Below are 21,956 nucleotides of genomic sequence, written 5' to 3' on the forward strand. Positions count from 1 at the left end.
TGGGGTGGGAGCTACAGATGCCCTGGGTTCCGGGTTGTGAGTCTCCAGAGGGGAGGTGGACACCAGAAGCCCCCTCCAGCCACAGGTGCCATCTGAGGCAAGAACCAGCAAGGATGCCAAGTTCACGGTCACCTTTATCCTCCTCATGCACAATTGGGGAACCAGGGCCCCCGGGAACCCAGGCCCGCTTCCTGCTGGCCTCTCGCTCCCTCCTGAGACCCCCTCCGCCTGCACTGGTGTGTGGCCATCTGAGGGGAGGTGTGTCTGCAGCCTGGTCACCCCTCCTGGGCCAGCTGTGTCCTGGCCTGGGGTTGGGAGGCGGGCAGCAGAGGCAGGTGGTCCTGGAGGGGGCCTCCCCGGAGGAGCGGGGAGCGGCGCAGGCGGTCAGCGTCCTGCAGTGACTGGGGCAGCGCGCGACCACGGCTCTCGGGCAGCAGCAGGACACAGAGTAGGGCGAGGATGGCAAAGGCCGAGAAGACCACGTGCTGCAGGAAGAAGCCCTGCCGGCCGTGCACGTCGGCCAGTGGGGAGGCGGCCTGGCCCAGCAATCCAGCTCCCAGCACCAGGCCCAGCCCGGCGCCCCTGCAAGAGAGGACGGTGGGGCGGCCCTAAGGGCTGCGGACACAGCCTTGCACCAGGTGCCCAGTGCCCCCAGGCAGGCCTGGCCCCAGAGGTGGCCCTCAGCAGGGCCAAGGTGTGGGAGCCCCAGGGAAACAACCGAAAAGTCTAGGGAAGAGCTGCCCTGGAACAAGTTCTGTCCTTTTTGTTAGAAACTCGGAAAGTGATCTCCCCATGGAGCTCTACCCTCTCTGGGGCTCTCCCCTCTGACCACCCACCTCGGGCTGCTTTCTCCCCTCCCCCTGCCTCCACTCCTCTGCTGACATGTGGGCCTTTACATCACCACTGTCCCCTGAGACACCCAGGAAGAGACCTCTGAACTCCAGTCCCAACGACAGGGAGCTGGGGAGTGGGGCTTGTGGGCAGGGCCCCACCCCCCAGCCCTAGGCCCCCTCACCTGGTCACTGTGGGGAAGACCTCTGCCGAAAAGAGGCTGCTGAGAGCAGACACGGCCTGGGAGGCCAGGAGCCCCAGGACAGAGAGGGACAGCACAGTCCAGCTGGGAAGGTCTGGGGAGGAGGAGAGTGCTGCCCACGTGATGCTCTCCAGGGGTCCTCCCCCGCTCCTCCGTGTCTCAGGGATGCTGCGGGCCTGCCCTCCCCGTCTCTCTGCCTCTGCACCTGTGCCCTGTGCTTGGGGGTCAGCAGTTGTGGGCTGCCCCACCTGACCCAGACCTTTATAGTAAGCCCCTTCTTGTGGAATGCTTCTAGCCCTTAAATCTCAGGGCCTCAGTTTCCCCAGGTGCACACTCGGGAGACAGCGGTCTCATCTCAGCACCTCGCGCCCTGTGCGTCTCTCTCAAGGCCCCAGGAGGGGTCTGATCCCACGACACCCCCATCAGGCAGACCCCCGGCTGAACCCAACAGCCCTGTCAGCCTGTGGGGCCCCACACTTACACTGGGTCCCCGCAAGAAGCAGCAGGGACGCCAGGCCCAGGACCAAGGTGCCCAGCAGCAGGACTGGGCGGCGCCCCCAGAGATCAGCCGTTAGGAGCAGGAAGATGGTGGCTGCTGCCTCCAGGCCGGCCACTAGGAAGTAGGGCCAGTAGAAGGTGGGCTCCCCTGGTGTCAGGCTGCGAAGAAAGCTGGTTCTGATGCCCCCGCCGATCAGCCTGGGAGGAACAGCAAAGTTAGGGGCCCAGCCAGAGCCAGGGATCATGGGAACCAGACTCACCCCAGAGGGAAGGCAAGGACCACTCCCCCTCCTCAGCCCGCCCATGCCCTCTCAGGCCCTCCCCTCCTCACGAACTGAAGCCCAGGATGAGTCCATTTCTCCAGGCGACGCGGGTGTGCCGGAGCTCCAGGACCCAGTGGTGCCGGGGCTGGGGGCTCCCTGCACACAGCACGTCCAGCTCTGCAGCCCCGGGGACATAATGGGGTGCGTATGAGGGGACAACACCTTCCTCCAGCCTCCAGCACCCCTTCCTTCTTCCCAGCTGGTGCATTACCGGTAGCCAGGGAGCTCTCCTCCTCCGAGCTGTCCTCGGGGTTCACACCACTGGCTTCCGCAAAGTGCCACAAGATCTTCCTGGCTCGGGCTGACTGCCCTGTGGCCAGCAGCCAGCAGGGAGACTCAGGGAACAGGGCTGGAGACCTGTGGGGGTTGGGTGAGGAGGCCCTTGGGAGCAGCGGCCAAGGCCCCTTCCCCTCTTCCCAGCCCACAGGGAGGCACATCGCATGGTTTTCTGTGTCCCTGTCCCACACGCCTGGTGCTGCACGGAGGTCAGAGGGCAGCGGCACACGTGGCGTCCACGGCAGCTGTGGACCCGTCTCCCACCGTACTTACCCCCAAAAGAGCAGCAGGGTTCCCGTCACCAGGGCACTCAGCCCCTGCAGAAAGCGCCAGTCTTGCGCAAGCAGGGCCAGGCCGGGCAGCAGCAGAGTGCCCGCCACAGAGAAGAGGCTGGCCCCCATGGAGAAAGCCAGGCGGTGAGGCGGGTCACACAGCTCCAGCCCTGAGCAGACATAGGTGGCCTAAGGCCGAGGCCTCTCCGGAGGGCTCTCTGTCCAGGGCTGTGGGGCCAGTTGCTGCCCTCCCCAGGAGCTGGATGTCTGAGGTCAACCTGCCGCCTCACTGGCACCAGGCCCGCGCACAAAACATAGAGCTCACAGAACAAAGAGTGCCCCTCCCACCTCCTCCAGAAGGGCCCTCAACTGGAGTGCCAGAAAGGTCTCCCGTGCCACCCACCTGCCCCCTCCCCTCCAGCAGGCACCCCCGGCACTCACGGGCCACATAGAGGGCGAGGGAGGCCCCTGCCAAGGCCCCCCTGTGAAGCTGCCGCAGAGCCATCAGGGTGGGAAAGCTGGCAGCCAGGACCTCACCGGCCCCCAGGCCCGTGGCCAGCACCAGGGAGGCCACAAACACAGGCCGGCGGCCAAACCTGGTGTGCAGCAGGGGACACGTGGATTTGGGTGAGGAGCGCTCAGGGGACCCAGAGGGGCTCTAGGGGAGGGCCGCCAGGGCGGAAGGGCAGGGGCAGCGCCTCACCGGTCACAGCCCAGGCCCAGGAGGACACAGCCCAGCAACCAGCCGAGGAGGTGCTCCACTGGCCCCAGCGGCCCCGTCCAGCCGTCCTCACACTCGAGGCTCCACTGAGGGGACACCAGTCACCTGTCAGCTAGCCAGGATGCCTACCCCCTTGCTGGAGTTCCCAGGATGTCAGGCTGGAAGCAGGGGTCCCTAGATGTCCTGCTCCAATCCCTCCCTGGAGAGAAGAGGAGACTGAGGCCCAGAGAGGCGCGGGACTTGCTCAAGGTCACACAGCGTGGTCTCCTGACTCTGGCGGTCTTCATATGGAATTGGAACATATGCCTAAGCCCCCAGGGAGTAATGACCTGGAGTTTCCAGGATTCCCCCTCTTTCTCTGGATGGAGCTGCACCCACCCTCCTCCAGCCATCACTCTACCCACTATGGCTGGCCCCCCGCTGACCTGATCCCGGGCCCCAGGCCTCCCCCGCGCCTCCCCTGTCCTGGGCACTTCAAGGGCGACTCCAAGAACAAGCTAAGGGCCATGCTCACTAGCTTTTCCCAGCCAGAGGCCCTTGACCTCAGCTTTGCAACTCCCCGCCTACCCTTCCAGGCTCCTGTGCCTTCTCGCCAAGTTTAACATACCATTTTGGGTCACATTACATCAGAGTTCTTATTTTAAAATCCAACTGCTTGTGAAAGCTGGTGGGCGCTGACCTGTCACCACACCAAACAGGTGGGCAGCAGCAGGAGGCCCAGCCCGCAGCGGGCTCCAGACGGGCCTGGCAGGGATGTGGCAACACTGTCCCAGTCTCCACCCAGGGCCCTTCCTCTTGGGGTGGGAGTGGGACTGTGGGGCAGAGGCTGCTGGGAGGGAGGCAGGGATGGGCAGCCTTCAACCCCCTTCACCCCCCTCCTCTAGTCCAGCCTGCACACCTCACAGATGGGAGGCCTGCTCTTTGAAGATGAAACTGACTGAGTTGCTCTCATAATTCAGTCTTGGGAACCCAGTCTCCACGCCTGCACAGCCCAAAACCACAGGCGGCTAGAAGGGTGATGGCGCTGAAGTTAACGCCAGGCCTTGCTGACTGCTAGGCACCTACCTGCTCAAACCTTCAGCTTAACTCCTCCCCCTGCCTCAGACTGCCCACTCACCTTGGCAGCTCCAGGCCAGACTCTGCCTTCAGGCCTGGAGCCAGGCCTACTAGGGCACCTGCCGCACCTTCAGACAGGAGGGGGCTGACCCCCCATTGAAAGCCCCAGTATAATAGCCCCAGTCGACCAAGGCAGGGGTGGGGGGTTGTAGAGGAGGGGGAACTGAGGAATGGGGCAGGGATGGGGCGGAGGAAGGGAGAGGCAGACCAGGGAAGCAGAGGACGGGGTTGGGGGGTAGGTAGAGGCAGGGAACGAGGGCAGGTGCAGAAGACCTGAGTGACCGGGTTGCCGAGCAGGCCGACGGCGGGGAGCGCGTTATGCCAGCCACCCGGGCAGGGTCGCGTGCCGTTGGGGCGGGCGCCGGGCGCCGGCTCCGCGTAGCTCAGCGGCAGGGAGGGGGTCGGGTCGCCTGCGGGATCCTGCTGGCAGTGGTGGGCGGGCAGCGCGGTGAGCAGCGGCTCCGAGCCCAGCGCCAGCCTTAGCGCCACGCACGGCAGCCACGAGGCGGCGGCCAGCAGGCACCGGGCCCGGCCGAAGCCGCCCGCCGCGCGCAGCACCCGCGCCTCCGTCTCCATCCGTGGCCTCTGCCCTCTTGCGGCCGGCGCGGCGGGGGCCCGGGAGAGACCGTGCCTGCGGGGCGGGGCAGGGGCGGGGCCCGAGAGGACCAGGGTCTGCGGGGCGGGGCCTGGGGCGGGCCGGGGTGGGGGCGGGGCCGGTAGAGGTGGGGCCTGGTGCTGGCGGGGGCGGGCCGTAGACGGCCGGGCAGGTGCGGCGGGGACCCGGCCGCGGGGGCGTGGTCAGCGAGGCGTCCTAGCGCGGGGCGAGGCCTCGAGGGCGTGACCAGCGGGCGCTCAGGTGAGCGCGAGGCCAGAGTAGCGCCGGCAGCGTCTCGCTCGGCCCCTCGGGCCCCGGACGGACGCTCCCTCAGGCGGCTCGGGGGCCTTGGGGCCCCGGCGTCTGGCCCTAGCGGCCGGGGGACGTGCGGGGGTCGCGGGCCGGACACAGCCAGGGCCCCGCGTCAGCCTCGGGCCAGGCCTGCCGACCGCGGGCCACCGTGCACCTCGGCGGCCGGCCGCGGCGCTGCAGCCGGGGAGGGAGCGGCTCCGGCCGTCCCGCTCGGACCGTCCCGCTCGGGCCGCCCTGCCCTGCGTGGCCTCTGGTGCCGCAGCCCCGGCGGAGCGTGGTGCCCGGAAAGGAGAGGCCCACTCCGTGCTCTGCGCCCCAGAAATCTGAGGGCTATAGTAGGATTATTCTGCAAAACGAGCTTCGAAGTTACCTTGTCCCGCGCTGGTGCTTTTGTGAGTTTGGCTCTGAATACGCTGCACTTAGGGTTAAGCAGGAGCAACCGACGCCGTCCTGGTGGTGGGCCCTCCTTCCCGTGAACAAGGTAAGGCGTGTTTGTTACCTTTTCTTTCTCTCAGGGAGAAAAAAATACAGGAGGTCCTATAGATGACGCTTTTTTTTTTTTTTGAGGTGAAATTTCACACAACATAAAACTAGCCGTTTATGGTACTGCCAAACTTTATCAAGTTCCAAAATGCCATCGCCACGGAAGGAAACCCAGTACCTGTTAGGTAGCACTGTTCCCGCTCCCGCAGCCACCTGGCAGCCACCAGCCACACAGCACGTGGCCTTGGGGATCTGGCCTCTTGCACTTAGAACAGCGTTTTCGCTGCTCTTCTCTGTTTCCTTCCCTTGTGTGGCTGGATGACACTCCCTCATACAGATGGCATGTTTTGCTTTTTGGGTCGTCTGCTGACGGACGCGTTGGTTTCCACTGTTTGCCTGTCGAGACTAGTGTTTCTGAGCACGTTTGTGTGGAGGTGTTCGTTTGAGCCCCTGTTTTTGGTTCTTTTGGGTGTCCTCCTAGGAGTGGAATTACTGGGTGGAGTGGTGATTCTGTGTTGAACTTTCTGAGGAACCACTGAGCCATTTTCCACAGTGGCCACCTGTTTCACATTCCCATCAGCTATATTCCCATCAGCCTCCTTGCCAACACCTGTTACCTTCTCTTTACAAAAACAAAACAGAACTATCTCCATCTGGTGGATGCGCCGTATCTCGTTGTGGCTCTGATTTGCATTTCCCTGATGGCTGGTGACGCTGAGCAACTCTTCATGGCCTGTGGCTGTGTGTTTGTGTCACTGGAGAAATCACTGTTCAGAGTCTTTGTCTGTTTTTCTTTACTTGGGCTGCTTGCGTTTTTGTTGTTCAGTCATGAGAGTTCTTCACGTGCAAGGCATCATCAGATACATGACTTGAAAGTATGTTCTGTGATCATGTAGTTTTTTTTACTTTTTCGATAGTGTTCTTTGATGCACATTCTTTGATGTTGATGAGTTTCACTGTTTTTCTTCGGGCTCATGCTTTCGGTGTTGTGTGTGAGAAGCCGTTACCAGATTCACACCTGTGTTTCCTTCTGACTGCCGTGTAGACTCAGCTCTTACATGTAGGGCTTTGATCCAGTCTGAGTCAGGTTTTGGTGTGCGGCAAGGGCTCAGCTTCATTCTCTTCTGTGTGGAGACTCAGATTTTCCAACACCATTTGTTGAAAGCCCCTTTCTTTCCCCACTGAATCATGTTGACACACTTGATGAAACCAGCTGTGTGGTTAATACGTGGGCTGTCAGTTTTACCCCGCAGGTCTGTCTGTCTGTCCTGGGATCTGTGTTGATTCTTCAGTGTTTGGTGGAATTCACCTGTGAAGCTGCTGGTTGCTGGGCTTTCCTTTCTTGGGATGTTTTGGTGACTGACAGAGTCTCTTCAGATCTTCTTCCTTCTTGGGTCAGTTTGGGTCGTTTGTGTGTTTCTAGGTTTTGTCCAGTTCACCTAGGTTTCCTGATGTGCTGGCATCGTTCTTAGTATGACCTTCCTTTATTTCTGTGAAGTCCATAGTCATGACCCTTGTTCACTACTGACTTCAGTGACTTGCGTCTTCTCTCTTTCTCCGTCTGTACGAAGAATTGACCGTTGTGTTGATCTTTTCAAAGCAGCAGCTTCTTTGGCTGGTGTTACTCCGTGTCTCCTCTCTCCTCTGAGTCATTCCTGGCTTCCTGGCCAAGGGTCGACTTGCTCCTTGTTCCCGCTCCTTATGGGTCAAGTCAGGGTATTGATTTGCTTGGCTTTTATGTAACAGGCATGCACAGCTGTACGATTCTCTGGCGGCACTGCATTCGCTGCATCCTGTACGTTTCTCGTTTTCTGCCGTCTCCAAGTACTGTTAAAATTCTCTGGTGATTTCTTCTTTGATTAAGGGTGTGCATTCCTTGATGTCCACATGTTTGGAATTTTTCTCTTTCCTGTTACTGATTTTTGACTTCGTCCAGCACGGTCAGAAAAGGAGGTTTGTATGATTTCAGTCTTTTCAAGTTGACTGGGACTTGTGTTGTGGCCTCACGAGTGGCCTATCCTTGGGAGCGTTCTCTGGGCACTTGAGAAGCTTAATGCTGCTGCTATGGGTGAAGTGTTCTGCACATGTCTGTTAGGATTACTGAGTTTACAGTGTTCAAGTTCTCAGGTCCCCACTGAGTTTCCGTCTAGTTGTTCAATCCATTATGCAAGTGGGGGATTGATGTTTCCAGCTATTGTTGTGGAACCGTTTCTCCCCTCAGTTCTGTTGGCTTCTAGCTCATGTATTTTGGGGTTCCATTGCTTGGTGTGTATATGTTTATAATTGTTATAGTTTCTTGATGGATTGACCTGTTACATCAATATAATGTCTTTCTTTGTCTTGTAACAGCTCTTAAGTTATCCTCCGTTTTGTCTGACAGCAGGAAACCACCCTGGCTCCCTTTTGCATTTACTTCTACATTTGTTCTCTATATGTCTTGGTTTTTTTGTTCCTCAGTTTTTCCATTACTGTCGGTTTTTGCATTTAGTTGAGTTTTTAAACATCATGATTCCTTTCTCTTTTTCCATATTATTTAGTTATGTCTTAGTGGCTGCCTTGGGGATTAGTTAACATCTTACGACAATTTAAGTGAATGCCATTTGCCCTTTAAATGGCATTAGTAATACCATTTTTGTACTGTTTAAACACTGCCAGTTAATGCCATAATACGCGGAAGCTCTGCTCCTGTGCGTCTCTGTCCCTCCTCTGGGGCACTCTTTCTCAGATTGCGTCTTCATGTGCTGCGTTAGAAGATTCGCAATGACTGTTTTGCGCATTTTCTTGTTAGATATGACAGGGAAAAGGGAGTTGCAAGCCATGACTAGTGCAGTAACAGTGGCTTTTATATTCACCATGTCTTTCCCTTTGCCGTTTGCCGTTGACGGACTGTGCCCCCGGAGCTGGTGTGCGGAACCCCGGCCCCCGTGAGGCGGCGTTTAGAGGCGGCCCCTTGGGAGGCGGTTGGTGTTGACCAGCGCTCTCCACAAGAGGGGACGTGAGAGACCGGCTCCCTGCATCCCGCGTGGACACGACGAGGAATCAGCCTTTTGCTGGCACCTTGGTCTTGGTCGTCCCGGCTCCAGAGCTGAGAGAAGCAAGTGTTGTTTAAGGCCCTCGGCCTCAGCGTTTCGTGCCGCGTCCGAGTTGCCTGAGACTGGGGTTCCTCGTCCTTTCAGCTTTGACTCGTGGCCTCGTGTCCCTTGCATTCCACCCGGCAGGCTCCTTCAGCCTCTCTGTACAGCGGGTCTACTGCAAGCGTCTTGACTTCCCTTTCTTGAATGTGCAGCATTGCTCCTTGACAGGCGCTTTCTTTCTGGCTCTGAACGCGGCCCCGCGCGGCGGAGGCCCTTCCCTCCCGCTGGCTCCGCTCTGCCCCCTCCCCGCAGCCCGGCCGCGAGCTCCGTGGGCCGACCTTGGGCGCGCGCCGCTCGGAGAGCGCGGGGCCGCGCGCGCACGCGCACTGGCCTCTGGCCGCAGCCGCCGTGGCGCCGCCGCCGCTCTCTCTCCCGCAGGGGCGGCGCCGCGGCTCCGGGCTTCCCGCCCCGCGTGCGTCCCCGCCGGCCGCCCCGCCCGCGCAGGCTGCCGGGGCCCCGTCGCCGTCCCCGGTGTGTTCCGCACCGCGTGGCCTCAGGACTCGCTCCGCCCCTCTCTGCGGCGGCCCCCCAGTGCCTTCGCGGCGTCCGCCCCGTTCTCCTGCCGACTTCAGCGCTCCGCTCCGGCCGAGGTCCCTGCGGTCGGCCGGACACAGAGAGCCGCGCACTCAGCGCCGTGACCCGTCACCCCGGGATCTGGGCGGCCTCAGGGATGGCGTCTGTCACGCCTTCCCTCCTGTGGAAGGGACACGCTCTCCTGATTTTTCTTCGTTTTACACCTTTCTGTTGAGAACTGGCCCTTTAGCACTGTGTTGCGGTGGCTCTGAGCACCACACGCTCTCGTTCCTCGAGGTCCGCTGGCTCTCAAGGGCTGGTCCGTCCCCCGTGACTTGCCGGGCTCCGCCTGCTGCGCGGCCTGCGGCCCCTGTCCTGCCGTCTCCGCTGTCCGTCGGCGACCCGACGAAGACTTCCTGACGTGCCCGCTTCCCAGAAGGCGAGGGGCCTACCGAAGCGGAATACTGCCTTCACCTGTCCAGGAAGCCGCTTCGGCCCACGGCGGCTAGACGGGGCGCAGGACCCTCTGCTCGGGCCAAGTGACCCGAGGCCGCGCTCGGCAAGGCCCTCCAGGACCAGGGCCGCCAACCTGGGCCGGAGGGTGGGGACACGGGGACACGAGCCGCCACCCCGGGGCCGGCGCGCGGAACGCGGGGCCGCCGGGTTCGCCGTCTCTGAGGCCGCCGGCTCCGCTCCAGGACAGCTCCAGCTCCTGCCTGCTCAGTTTAGGTGGAGGGGCCATTCCTGGAGCGCCCACTCTCCCTGCTGTGATGTCACCAAAATGTAGCAGCTTATTTCCTCATTAACCAGTCTCAGTTGTCTGAAAACCTGGAGTCTGACAGTTTTTGCCAGCGTAGCTGTCGCTTTGACAGAGCATGGAATGTGGGAGCCCCTACTCCGTCAGTGTGGGTGTATTTTTAAGAAGCGTTTTTCCCAGTTGTACCAGTTTATATTTTATGTTTTCACCATAAGTATACCAGGATGCCCGGTGTTCCACGTCCTCACCAAAACCTGGTACGTTCAGGGTGTGTCACCCCATTAAACTTGAAGGCTGTCTCATTTCATTCAAGTCCGCACGTTCAGCCGTATGTGGTAGTTCACAGACGTGTGATGGACTTTGTGTGCTGCTGTCACATCCAGGAGCTTATTTTCAAGATGGCGTCAACTCTTCACATAGACAGTCAGGACGCCTGGAATGCGGCTCCTGCCCAGCAGTCTGGGTGCCTCTTATTCCTCCTGTTGGCCTTGCTGTGTTGGCTGGGTGACCAGGATAGCGCTGACTAGAAGTGGTGAGAGCGGCTGTTCTTGTCCTGTGTCTGACTTCAGGGGTAGAGGGTTCAGTGCGTACCACGAAGGATGATGAAGAGCTGGGCTTTTCATAGATGCCGTTTTGGGGTGACGGGAGGAGGTTCTCTTTAATCTTAGTTTATTTTTTAAGTCCAAGTGGATGTTGGACTTTTCTGAATCAATATACGTTGTCACTTTTTAAACTTTTAGTATAGTTGTCACTTTGTTTTTTAAGCTTTGTTTAAGAAAAAAATGAATTACAGAGGGGAGGGCATAGCTCAATGGCAGAGCACATGCTTACCAAGCCCTGGGTCCTGGGTTCAAGCCCCAGTACCTCCTCTAAAAACAGCAACAACAGCAACAGACTGAATTACGTGGATTGATTTTGCATGTTAAGCTAACCTTGAATTTCTGGACTAAAACCCATTTAGTAATGGTGTGTTATCTTTTTAATATATTGTTAAAGTGATTTACTAAAACTTTGCTTAGAACTTTTGACTTTATGTTCATCAGGGGTGTTGACCTGTGGTGCTGTTGCATTGTATTTGCCTCTTTGGGTTGTCAAGTTAATGCTGGCTTCATGGAATGATTTGGAAAATATTCCTTTCTTTTCAATTTTTTGGAAGATTTTACATGGAATTTGTATTATATTTTCCTTAAATGTTTGGTGGAATTCACCAGTGAAGCCATCAAGGTTTGGAGGGTTTTTCTTTTAATGGAAATATGTGCACATTCAATGTCTTTAATACATCTAGAACTGTTCAGGTAGTGGGTTTATTCATGAATGAGCTTTGATAATTTGTGTCTCAAGGAATTTGTCCTTTCCTTTAAGTGGTTGAATTTATTGGTATAAAAGTTGTTGATAAAGCTCTTGTATTATTCCTTTGATATCTAGAGACTCTCCAGTGGTGCCGCCTTGGCTTTCCTGATGTTGCTGACTTGTGTCTCGGTTGTTTTCCGCCCAAGCTGTCAGGCTGAGGACTTACCACGCTTACTGACCTTTTCAAAGGCCCAGCTTTGGGATTTCCCATTTGATCTCTTCTCTGCTCCATGGGTTTTAAAGAAGCACATTATTTACTTCCCAAAACTTAAAGAGATTTTGGAAGAATCCGTCTGTTATAGATTTGTAAAAATAAGAACATACAGTTGACCCTTGAACCACACGGTTTTTGCTGGGAGGGCCTTCTTACACGCAGCGCTGCGCGGGCCGCCTTGGCCACAGAAGCGCAGACGGAGGGCCCGGGTGCAGGGGGCAGGCTGTGAGTCCCAGACTTTCTGCTGCTCCCGAGCGCAGTTCCACTGACCCACCTGGTGGCCAAGGGTTAGCTGTATTTCATGCAACTTGAATCCTTGGAATTTGGGGGTACTTTTTTATGACCAAGGTATGGCGTATCTTGTTGAATGTCCACCGCACATGAGAAACGTGTGTGTTCTGCTGACTTTGCTGTGTGATGCACCCTATATATATTCATTAGGTCACTCTGGTCAATGGTACAGCTGATGACCCACCCACTCACCCTGTCTGCTGTTGAGAGAGGCATTCAAGTCTTTGACTAAAATTATGGATTTGTCTGTTTCTCCCTGCAATTTAATTGCTCTTTGGTACGTGTATCTTGAAAACCGCCATTAGGTGCACAGAACCGACAGGTGTTGCGTCCCCTGTGTGGACTGGCCCCTGGATCATGGAGGGAGCCACCTCCCTGGTCGTGCACTTTCCTGAGACCTGCCTGGTTCGATGTGAACACAGCCCAGAGTCCAGCGTCTAGCTTGCTTTCTTTGTTGTTGTTGTTGGGTTTTTTTGGTAAGTAAACTTTACTTCATGGATTGTACAGATAAGAAATGTGGTATAATTTTGGTTCACAAAAAGGAAAATTTGAATCTCTAAACTTTATTCTTTTGACTTTGAAAACTAGATCTGAGAACTTCACAACCCCGCCTCTAGCCCTTTAAGTATTCGTACGGTGTGCTTTTCAAATCTTTTAATTTTTAGCTTGTTTATGTCATTGTATTTAAAGTGTGTTTCTCAGGGGAGGGTACAGCTCAGGGGTAGAGCATGTGCTTATTAGCACATGCAGGGCTCCTGCCTTCAATCCCCAGTCCCTCCACTAAATAAATAAATAAATAACAAATACATAAATCTAATTATCTGTCCACAGCGGGGGGGGGGGGGGGGGGGAAACCTCGAAAAAAAAAATAAAGGTAAAGTGTATTTCTTTTAGGCACCGTGTAGTTGGGCTTTGGTTTTCAATCCAGGTTGACAGTCTGTGTCTTCATAGGGTGTTCAGGATGTCAGGACTCAGTGTGGCCTTTGAACTGCTTAGCTGTGTCTCTCACCTTGCTGTTTGGCTTCCACTTGTCCCATCTCTTCTTCGTTCTTTTTTCTTCTATTTCTGCCTTTAGGTCAATGTTTTTATAAGTTCATTTTATTTCTGTTGTCGTACTGTTGCAGAAATAATGTGTTACAGCTCAGTTGCGACAGCAACCTGAATCCCGGCCAGAGAAGCAGAGTTGGAGAACTCAGGTTTATTACCCCAGCAGGGCCAGAACAGTTAACATTCCAAGCTCTGGGCCCCGTCTGTAGGCTTACACTGGCTTTTATAGGCTACCAGTTTACACTTTGCAACATCGTATGCAAATGAGGTATAATGAAAGTTGACTAATTAGGAACAGGCTTTGTAGAAATGGACCAATAAGGCAGGAGAAAAATAACCAATCAGGAGGGAGGGAAGTGGACCAATCAGGAGGGAGCCCACTTTCCTAGAAGTTAGCCGTTTCAGAGGCAGAAAGTGAGATAGAGCCTCTGGGCCAGGGAACCGCATGGTGCTGGCAGGAGAGTAGTGGTGCTGCCTGGGGCTCCTGCTGGTCTTTTTATGGGGCTTCCCGCCTCAATATTAGCTGCAAGTCTTTGTCTTGTTATTCTGCTCTTTGCTTTGGGGTCTTTATGTTGAACAGCCCACAGTCTACCTGCAGGGGACAGGACACTGTTCACGTTGTCACCCTGCAGTAACACTGCCGTTTCCCCATACTTTCCTTTATCTGCTGTTGTACATGTTGTGTTGCGTGTGCTGTAGTCCACACCCTGCATTGTTACTGTTCTTTACACAGGCGGTGTATGTTCTAAAGAACTTTCTAAAATGAGCCTTACCTGTTTAACACGTAGTTAGTGGTTCTAAAGCTTCATTTCCTCATGGAGATGCAGAACGCTGTCTGATTTTATTCTACTTCTGCTGCAGGACTTCTACCACTTCAGTAGTGTGGGCCTGCTTGAGATTATTTTCACTTTTATATTACATACGTCTTTATTTCACACAAGACTGTCTCTTTCTTATTGTGTTAAAATACACATAACATAAAGTTTACTGTCCTAAGCGTGGTTGAGGGAAGGGCTCAGTGGTGTGACGTGCACACACATGAACTGTGCCCTCCCGCAGCCGCAGGCCCCTTTCAGCTGGTAAACCTGAGCCTCCAGGAGGTGCTGCTCACTGTCCGCCCCCAGCCCTGTGCGCACCACTGTCCTGTCTCTGACTTTGACTACTCAGAGCACCTCGTAAGTGGAGTCATACAGTATTTGGCTTATTTCATTTAGCATAATGTCATTAAAATATCTATCAGTACCTCATTTCTTTTCTTTTTTCTTTTATTTTTGGTACAGTTTTGTTTATTTATTTATGAGGGGGAGATAATTCAGTTTGTTTATTATTTAGCAGAGGTGCTGGGGATTGAACCAGAGCCTCATGCACGCTAAGTATGTGCCACCCCTGAGCTGGACCCTGTCCGCTCCATTTCTTTTAAAGGCTGAAAAATTCCCTAGTCTGTATGTACATTTCCCTTGTCTGTCTGTCATCCAGACCCCACTTTCAGTTCTCCTGGGGTATACACCCAGAAGTGGGGTTGCTGGATCACGTGGTAATTATATTGCTAATTTTGTAGAGAGCCGCCATGCTGTTTTCCAGTGGCCACACCATCACCATCTTCCATTCCCACCAGCAGTGCGCAGAGCCCACAGCTCTCACATCATGACCACCGCACCTTGTGCTCTGTTTCGTTCTTGTGGTTAACAGCCATACCGACGGGTGTGAGCAGCTACCTCATTGTGGTTTTCATCTGCGTTTCCCTGATGGTCGGTCAGGTCCACGAGCTAACTGACCATTTGTTTATCTTCTTTGGAGAAATCTCTGCTCAAGCCCCTTGCCCATTTTTGACTTGAGTTGTTGGCCTTCTGTGGTGAAGAGTCACAGTCCTTTATTGTTCTGGATATTCATCCCTCATCAGACGTATGACGTGTGAGCATTTTCTCCCATTTTCTGGGTTGTCTTTCTACTCCATTGATCTAATTTTTTTGCTGCATTTTTGAATGTTCATAAAGTCCAATTACTCTATTTTTGTTGTGGTCCCTGTGCCTTTGTATCAAGTCCAAGAAATCATTGTCATATCCAGTGTTCTGAAGATTTTGCATTGTTTTCTAGTAAGAGTTTTTGAATTTCACGATATCTATTTAGGTTTCATCCACTTGGTGTTGACTTTTGTACAAATTGTTAGGTGATTATGGGTCCAGATCCACATTCTGCTTGTCATCTCAGAACCAGGCCTTGAAAAGACTGCCCTCTGTTCCGCTCCTTTGGTCTCTTCTGTGTCAGACCCTGTCCAGGGCTCTCTCTCTGTACCTTTGGTATCTGCTGTGTGTCAGACTCTGTACAGAGCTCTCTGTTCTGTATCTTGAGTGTCTTGTGTGTGTCAGACACTGTCCTGGGCTGTGTTGTGCTCTGCTGGTGTTCGTTTATGGCAGCTTCACAGTGTTCCATTGCTGTTCTTGTGAAGAAAGTTTTGAAAACTGTAATGTGCTTTTTCCTCTTTAGAATTTGCTCAGCTTTCTGAATCTGTAGGTTTATTCCTTTCACCTAACTTGAAATGTGTTTCCGCATTTCGTTTCCTTACAGTTCAGCACCACGTCTCTCTCTTCTCTCTTAGGGACCCCATCTCGTGCACGTTCAGCTTTTTGTTGATGTCCCAAGTCCCTCAGGATCTTTTCATTTATAAAGATATTTTTTCCGTTTATAATTCAAATTGAGTAATTTCTATGAATTTGCAGCTTCAGTGCATCTCTCCGTGGTGTTGTCAGGTCCACACAGTGAGCTTACTTTGGTTTATTGTTTCATTCATGAAATTTCAACTCGTGCTTTCTTTTTTATCTTTTGTTTCTTTTACGAGATGTTTTATTTTTAACATCAGACATTTGTTTGAAGGACGTTGGCGACTGCTCCGTGCGGCATTCACATCACGAGCAGTGTTGTGTGTCTGTCCACTTATCCCAGGACCTCTGCCAGTTTCTCGGTGGTGTTTGCTGACTGTCTTTTCCTGGGGGAAGGGAAATTTTTCTGGTTTTCTTGTGAAGAATTTTTTTTATTATGTCCCAAGAGCCTGGATCTTGTTTAGAAATTATTAGGCTGGTTCCTTTTGTTTCTCCAGGACACCGTCCTGGGTAGGTCCCCGCTGTCCGTCCTCGCTGCCCTGTGGCTGTGGATGCAGTCACTGCAGCCTCCCACCTCTGGTCTGTCCCACGTGTGGGTCTCGTGGTGGCCGCCTGGGATGTGGGTGTGCAGGGTCTCCGTTCCCGAAGTTTGCAGCGGGCCAGTTGGGGACAAATCCATGTGGCTTCCGGGGGGAGGGTGGGGCTGTGCCCAGGATTAAACCCACCTTATGGGATGGCTTGCTGAGCCCCTCTCTCTCCACATCTGCTGGAGTTTCTGCTTCCCTGTCCCCTCCGCTTCTGAACTTCTGCACAGAAACCTGGGCCTCTGTTACCCTGCTCTGCTCTGCACTTGTGTTTGGGCTCCGTCCCGGCCCTGCAGCTGGAGGAGGGAGAGAAGCCCTGGGGGTCGGCCTCAGCGTCTTGGCCTCACAGCTGCTCCGAGAAAGTTCTCCTTCTCAGCCTGGCGGGCCTCTGGCCCCAGCCCCGGACCCGGCCAGGGGCGCACAGGGAAGGAGCGGACGGGCGTCCCTGGAGCATCTGAGCCTCCTCCCTCCTCCGGCCAGAGGGGTGGTCGCTCCCGGACCTGTCTGGGCCGCAGCACACACTTCTGGGTTTCACGTCATGTTCATTTGGGGCGGGCGAGGCTGGAAGACGGTTGTACACTCGGCGCTGGGTCAGCAGGACCTGGCTTGTGGCGTCTCCCAGTCGCACTCGCTGCTCTACTGGGCAGGCCTCGGACTCCTGTCTGGAGTTGGCGCTGCTCACCGTCCCCCGTGCAGCTCGCACCCTCCTGGCCCTGCGCCCGGGGTCCCGGTGGCTCCACCTCAGTGCCCCCTCCATGTGGTGCTGCAGTGCGTTTTCTCTCCCTGTCAAAGCACCTCAAGAGTGTTTTCTGGTTCCCTGGTGGTTTGTCTTTGAGGATTTAGGAGTGTGGTTTCTAACTTCCACAAAGTTTTTGAGTTTTCCAAATTCCCACCTGTTAATTGCTTCCTGATCTCATTCCATTGTGTTGGAGAACCTGCTTTATGTTACTACGGTCTTTTAAAATTTACCAAGGCTTGTTCTATGGCCCAACATGCGGCCTTTCCTGCATAGTACTCCACGTGCCCTGGAGAACAGGCTTTGCCGCTGTCGGTGGGGGTCTGGCTGGTTCCAGGGGAGCCTCCTGTTTCCTGTTGCTCTTCTTTCTCACCCTCCCCACGACAGAATGACGGGGTGAGGCCTGCCCCGTTGAGCGCCGTCTGTCTGGCTCCCCTTCCTAGTGCGCAGTGTTTGCCGAGGCTCCTGTAGGAAGCATACAGTCAGTCATAATCTTTTAAAAAGCGTTTCTGCCAATCTCTGCCTCTTAATTGGAAAGTCTAACCCGTGTACATTTAATTCCTTGTAAGACGCCTGGCATCCTGCTGCTCTCACCTGCTGCAAGCCTGTCCTCTCTGCTCCCGCGTCCCTGCGCCTTTGTGTTAGGTGCTTTCTTGTGTCCATGTAAATTCCCGTTTCTTTTCTACATGTTTAAAAACTTGGTGTGAGGAGGACAGCTAACATCTTAACTAAAATAACCTAGCCGAAATGAATGTAAGGGAGTTTCAGAAGCGTCCTTACTCCGCTCCAACACAGGCGCCTCCTCCCCACCTTTGTGACGCAGCGACGCCCTTGCACGTGCGCCACCACCTTGTCGTTCCTGCTTTATCTTCAGGCAGGTGTAAGACGGAAGACTTAAAGCAAAAATGCATTAACACTGTCTGTCTCCCTGTGTAGCTCCTTTTAGCCATGCTTTTTATTTCTTCATGTGAATTCAGGTTATTGTTCTGTACTTTTCAGTTGAGCGTGAGGGGTTCTTACCAGGATTTTTTGAGGGGCAGACATGCGAGCAGTTATGTTTCTGTTTCTCCATTTTTTGAAAAGTAGCTGCAGCAGGGACAGGAGCCTGGGGGAGGGTCTTTTCCTCTTGGGATGTGGCGCTGTCCCACTGGCACGGGGCCCGCGGTTTCTGTTGAGAAGGCGACAGCCGGTCCGCGGAGAGCCCTTCCTCGGGGCTGAGCTCTGGTCCAGGCTCTCAGCATCCTGCTTCTGACGACGAGTCACGACGCCTCTGGGTGCGGGCGGCCTTGAGTTTATACTGTTTGTAGTTTATCGAACTTCTCGGAGATAGATTAGTATTTTTAATCAATTTTGGGTAACTTTTGAACATTATTTCTTCAAATACTCTTTCTGCCCCATTCCCTCTCTGCCCAGGACGCCCAGTGTGCGCTGGGACACTTGACAGCAGCTGGCAGGTCCCCGAAGCTCTGGGCGTCTTGTTGGTCTTTCTGTTTCTGTTCCACAAGTGAGGCCCTCGTAACTGGCCTGCCTCCAGACTTGCTGACTCTTTCTTCATGAACTCACATTCAGTCATGGTGCCTTTCAGTTACAGAACTCCCCTCGTCTCTGTATCTTTTCCTCTCTCGGTTCCCTCTGTTTGGTAAGATATCATTCTCTTACTGCCATGTTAATTCTTTAGACATGATTTGCTCTAGTTATTTGAACATAATTTATAGAAGCTGATTTTAAGTCTTTGTCTAATGTATTATCAGGATTCTCCAAGGAAACAGAATTACTGGAAGATACGTAGATGGATCAATTGTAGATTTTAAGGAGTTGGTTTCCAGGACTGTGGAGGCTGGCAGGCTGGAAACCCAGGGATTGCTGCTACGTTGTGACGTCAGAGCAGGTCTGCTGGCAGAACTCCCCCCTCACTGGGGACATCAGTCTTTTTCTCTTGAGGCCTCCATACTGAGGGATAATCTGCTTTACTCAAAATCAGTGACTTAAATGTCAGCGTCATCTAAGAAATACCCTCACAGAAGCACCTAGAGTAACATTTGACTAAATTTTTGGGTACCGTGGCCTCACCATGCTGACATAAAGTTCACGGCCTTTCTTCCCAGACCCCCTGTAAGCATCACTGCTTCCCTTGAGCACATCCTGCAGGTCCCTGAAACTGTTCACTTCCCTTCGTTCTTTTTTTTTTCCTGTTCCTCGGATTTGATCGTCTCAGCTAACTTACCTTCAGGTGTGCTGGCCCTTCTGCACAAACTCGGTTACGGTACTTCCAGCCGCAGAATTTCCATTTTCTCTTGAAGCTAGTTTCTCTTCACTGGTATTCTCGATTTGGTGAGACTGTTCTCTGTCATGTTAGTTTTTTAGACATAATTTTATTTAGTTCTTTGAACATAATTTATCAAAGCTGACTTTAAAATTTTTTTTTTTAATTGAAGTATAGTTGGTTGTCAGAGCTGACTTTGTCTTACCCAGTATGTTTAACATTTGGGGTTACTCAAAGATAGGTTTGTATTGTGGAAGGAGGCTCGGGGTTCCCCACGGCACCAGAGCTGCCTGGGCCTCTGTGAAGCTCTCACTCGAGTGTCTAGGCACTGCGTGGGTGTTGGCCCCTTGGAGGCCCTGTCCTCCTCCATCTGACGACAGGGCTGCAATGGCAGGTCTCCCGGCCAGCCCTCCCCTCCAGTCTAGCTGCCGGCCCTGCAGGAGGAAGGCTGATGTCCGGGGAGACCGCTCACCTACTCCAGGCTGCTGAGCCTGCCATGAGATTATGTGCACAGGTTGGAAAAGGCCCCCAATTTCTTCCATCTCTCTCTCCATCTAAGCTGGGGGTACCATCGGCAGGGGGCCACCAGCCTTGCCAGCCCACGGCACCTGGGTATCAGGCATCCGGTTGTCATGTTTTGATGCCAACAGGTTCTGCCAAGGGGTTGGGAAGCGTCTGCACAGGTTGGGGAGGGGAGGTCCTCTCAGGTGAGGAGGCCAGGACCCTGCGCCCGGGGCAAAGCACTGCTCTCCTCCGGCCCAAGCCAGACTGTCCTGAGGGCGACCTGAGTCTCTCAGATCCGGGGGCCGGTCAGCAGGCTCGGCCCGATGCCATTCTGGGCTCGTGGACATTCTGAAAACACCTGCACAGCCTGCTGCACCCAGACTGGGGTGAGCAGGAGAACCAGACGGCCTCGGTTCCGGGACCTTCTTCACAAACGTTCTAGTGGGCAGAGCCCACCTGTGAGTGGCCAGACAGCTGAGCTGTTTGTCTCATGGCAGGAAGTTGTGCTCAGGCCCTGCAGGGGGGACACCGTGGCATCACTGTGGTGCCTGAGCGGGGGCACAGTGTGGGCGCAGCTGCTCTGCTCTGCACTTGTGTTTGGGCCCCATCCCGGCCCTGTAGCTGGAGGAGAGAGAGAGAAGCCCTGGGGGTTGGCCCCAGCGTCTTGGCCCCACGACGGAATCGGAGGCCCTAAGTGGGCCTGGGCTCCCTGCGCAAACAGCCACAGGCTAACTCGCAGCTTAGAAGCTTCTGGGACCAAAGTTCTGCGACTCATTCATGCTGGGGCTCTGCCTCCCGCTGAGGGACACTGAGCTCGGACCCAGCCGGGGGGTTAGCACAAATCGAAGAAGAAGGGCGAGCCTGGGTCCTCACCCCTGAATGGGGCGTGTCTGCAGCTGTCGCCAGCACGGGAAGTGCAGAGGCGAGGAGCACGAGGTGTCCGAGGCCGAGAGCAGGGACGGTCCACTCCTGACCCACGGCCTCGCACCCATCTAGCTGGACCAGAGAGTAGACAGGTCGCGGACGGAGCGGGGCTCCCTGGAGAGGAGAACCGGGTGAGCATGGGTGTCCTCGGAGCAGGGAGTTGTCAGCACACTCAGCCCCCCGGGGACTCAGGGTCGCGGCTTGCCTGGGTGCCAGGAGACCAGTCTTTGCAGCCTGTGCCCTGGTCTCCCCATGGCCACAGCGCTCAGCCACTGTTTTCATCTCTACGCCTTTGTCTGTCTGTCGTCTACCCCCTCCTCCGCCAGCACCCCTGTCGTGAGCAGAGGAACCCCTCTGGGTCCTAGTAAGGGAAGGAAAGGAGGGGAAAATAGCGTTTGTTTCAAAATTGAAAGCTAATTGTTTGGGAGGAAAAAATTCAAAGACACTGGAGTTTTTAGGGAGTGACCCTCATCTCAGCCACGGCGGCCTCGCCCGAGGGGCCTGTCGTGTACAAAGAGCGTGTAATTAATTAATTTATTTCTTTACACGTAACTGAAGTGATGTTACAGTACATAAGTTATTTACAACTGTGCAGTAATGTGTTGCAAAATAAATTATCTAGAAGGCAGCAAAAGTACATTGTGAACGTGTATAAAACTGTACAGCGTTTACGGGTACACTTTTTATATGATTATTGGCTCTGTAGTGTTTCAAGTTATGTTCTCAGAAAGAGAAACAAAATGCCCAAGATTAAAGGAAAAAATATACAAACCACGTGGATTTGACTCCATTAAAAACACAACCGAGAGCCCTAGCGTCCCTCTGCGGGCGGGCGGGCGGCCTGTCTGCGGCCCGCAGCCGCCGGCAGCTTCGTGAGGCCAGGACAGCAGCCGGGCCAGCGCCCTCCCTGCTCTCCGACCTGGAGGTCGCTGTCTGTGAGGGGTGGACACCTTGGTTTTATTTTCCTCAGTTGATCACAATGGAACAGGAAATTCTAAAAATCGCACTCTGTGTCACAGCTCCTGAAACACCCGTGCAGCTGGCTGGAAAGGCCCCGAGGCCGCCGCATCCATCCCCGCGTCCGGGAGGAAGGAGCTGCGCCCGGGGCCCAGTGCGGGCTTCCCCCTGGTGTCCCCGCCTGAGGACATGGTCTCCCTCCGCTGTCCGGCCCCGGCGGCAGCAGCAGGCAGACGTGCGGCCTGGTCTGGGTCCCCCTGCCGGGCCGTCAGGCTGGCAGCAGCACAAAGTCGTCATTGACATCGACCATGGGCACGTAGAAGGACGGCACCTCATTCACGCACAGGGACTTGTGCCCGGCGGGGTCCAGCTCCTGCACCTTCAGCTGCCACTCCATCCTCTGCACCGCGTTCAGGGCCGCTGCCTCGTGCTGCTGCCGCATCAGGAGGCACGTCT

General features: G+C 54.8%; 2 protein-coding genes across 11 annotated transcripts in view; both read right to left on the minus strand.

The window, feature by feature from the left end:
• Nucleotides 1–136: 136 nt before the first annotated feature.
• On the minus strand, nt 137–4,906 carry SLC22A31 (solute carrier family 22 member 31). Of its 2 annotated transcripts, none has more exons than XM_032464630.1 (9): nt 4,513–4,906; nt 3,253–3,404; nt 2,844–2,998; nt 2,404–2,572; nt 2,066–2,211; nt 1,863–1,971; nt 1,515–1,729; nt 1,016–1,127; nt 137–582 (listed from the first exon to the last, which is right to left on the minus strand). In XM_032464630.1, exons 1-9 carry the CDS (start codon nt 4,813–4,815, stop codon nt 276–278), a joined length of 1,668 nt encoding a protein of 555 aa, XP_032320521.1. In that variant the 5' UTR covers nt 4,816–4,906; the 3' UTR covers nt 137–275. The 2 variants fall into 2 exon arrangements, with proteins under 2 accessions (XP_032320521.1, XP_032320522.1); XM_032464631.1 differs by lacking the exon at nt 3,253–3,404 and adding an exon at nt 3,106–3,209 and having other exon boundaries at nt 4,513–4,899.
• A 16,088-nt stretch (nt 4,907–20,994) lies between these two features.
• ANKRD11 (ankyrin repeat domain 11) overlaps nt 20,995–21,956 on the minus strand; it is a 136,652-nt gene continuing 135,690 nt past the window's right edge. For all 9 annotated transcript variants that reach the window (XM_032464614.1, XM_032464613.1, XM_032464618.1 and 6 more), the window contains one exon: nt 20,995–21,954. In XM_032464614.1, the coding sequence (XP_032320505.1) occupies nt 21,769–21,954 (186 nt within the window). In that variant the 3' untranslated portion in view covers nt 20,995–21,768. The remainder of the gene's footprint in view (nt 21,955–21,956) is intronic.

Source organism: Camelus ferus, chromosome 21 (genome assembly GCF_009834535.1).
Source record: "Camelus ferus isolate YT-003-E chromosome 21, BCGSAC_Cfer_1.0, whole genome shotgun sequence".
NCBI classification, from domain to species: Eukaryota; Metazoa; Chordata; class Mammalia; order Artiodactyla; family Camelidae; genus Camelus; species Camelus ferus.

What these genes read in the sequence shown, in the direction of transcription:
- SLC22A31 (XM_032464630.1), bottom strand. Translation starts at nt 4,815, where the DNA reads ATGGAGACGGAGGCGCGGGTGCTGCGCGCGGCGGGCGGCTTCGGCCGG. An exon ending in CCTCGCCCTCTATGTGGCCC is followed by an intron (nt 2,573 to 2,843) that starts GTGAGTGCCGGG and finishes ATGTCTGCTCAG; the next exon opens with GGCTGGAGCTGTGTGACCCG. An exon ending in CTCATCCTGGGCTTCAGTTC is followed by an intron (nt 1,730 to 1,862) that starts GTGAGGAGGGGA and finishes TGTTCCTCCCAG; the next exon opens with GCTGATCGGCGGGGGCATCA.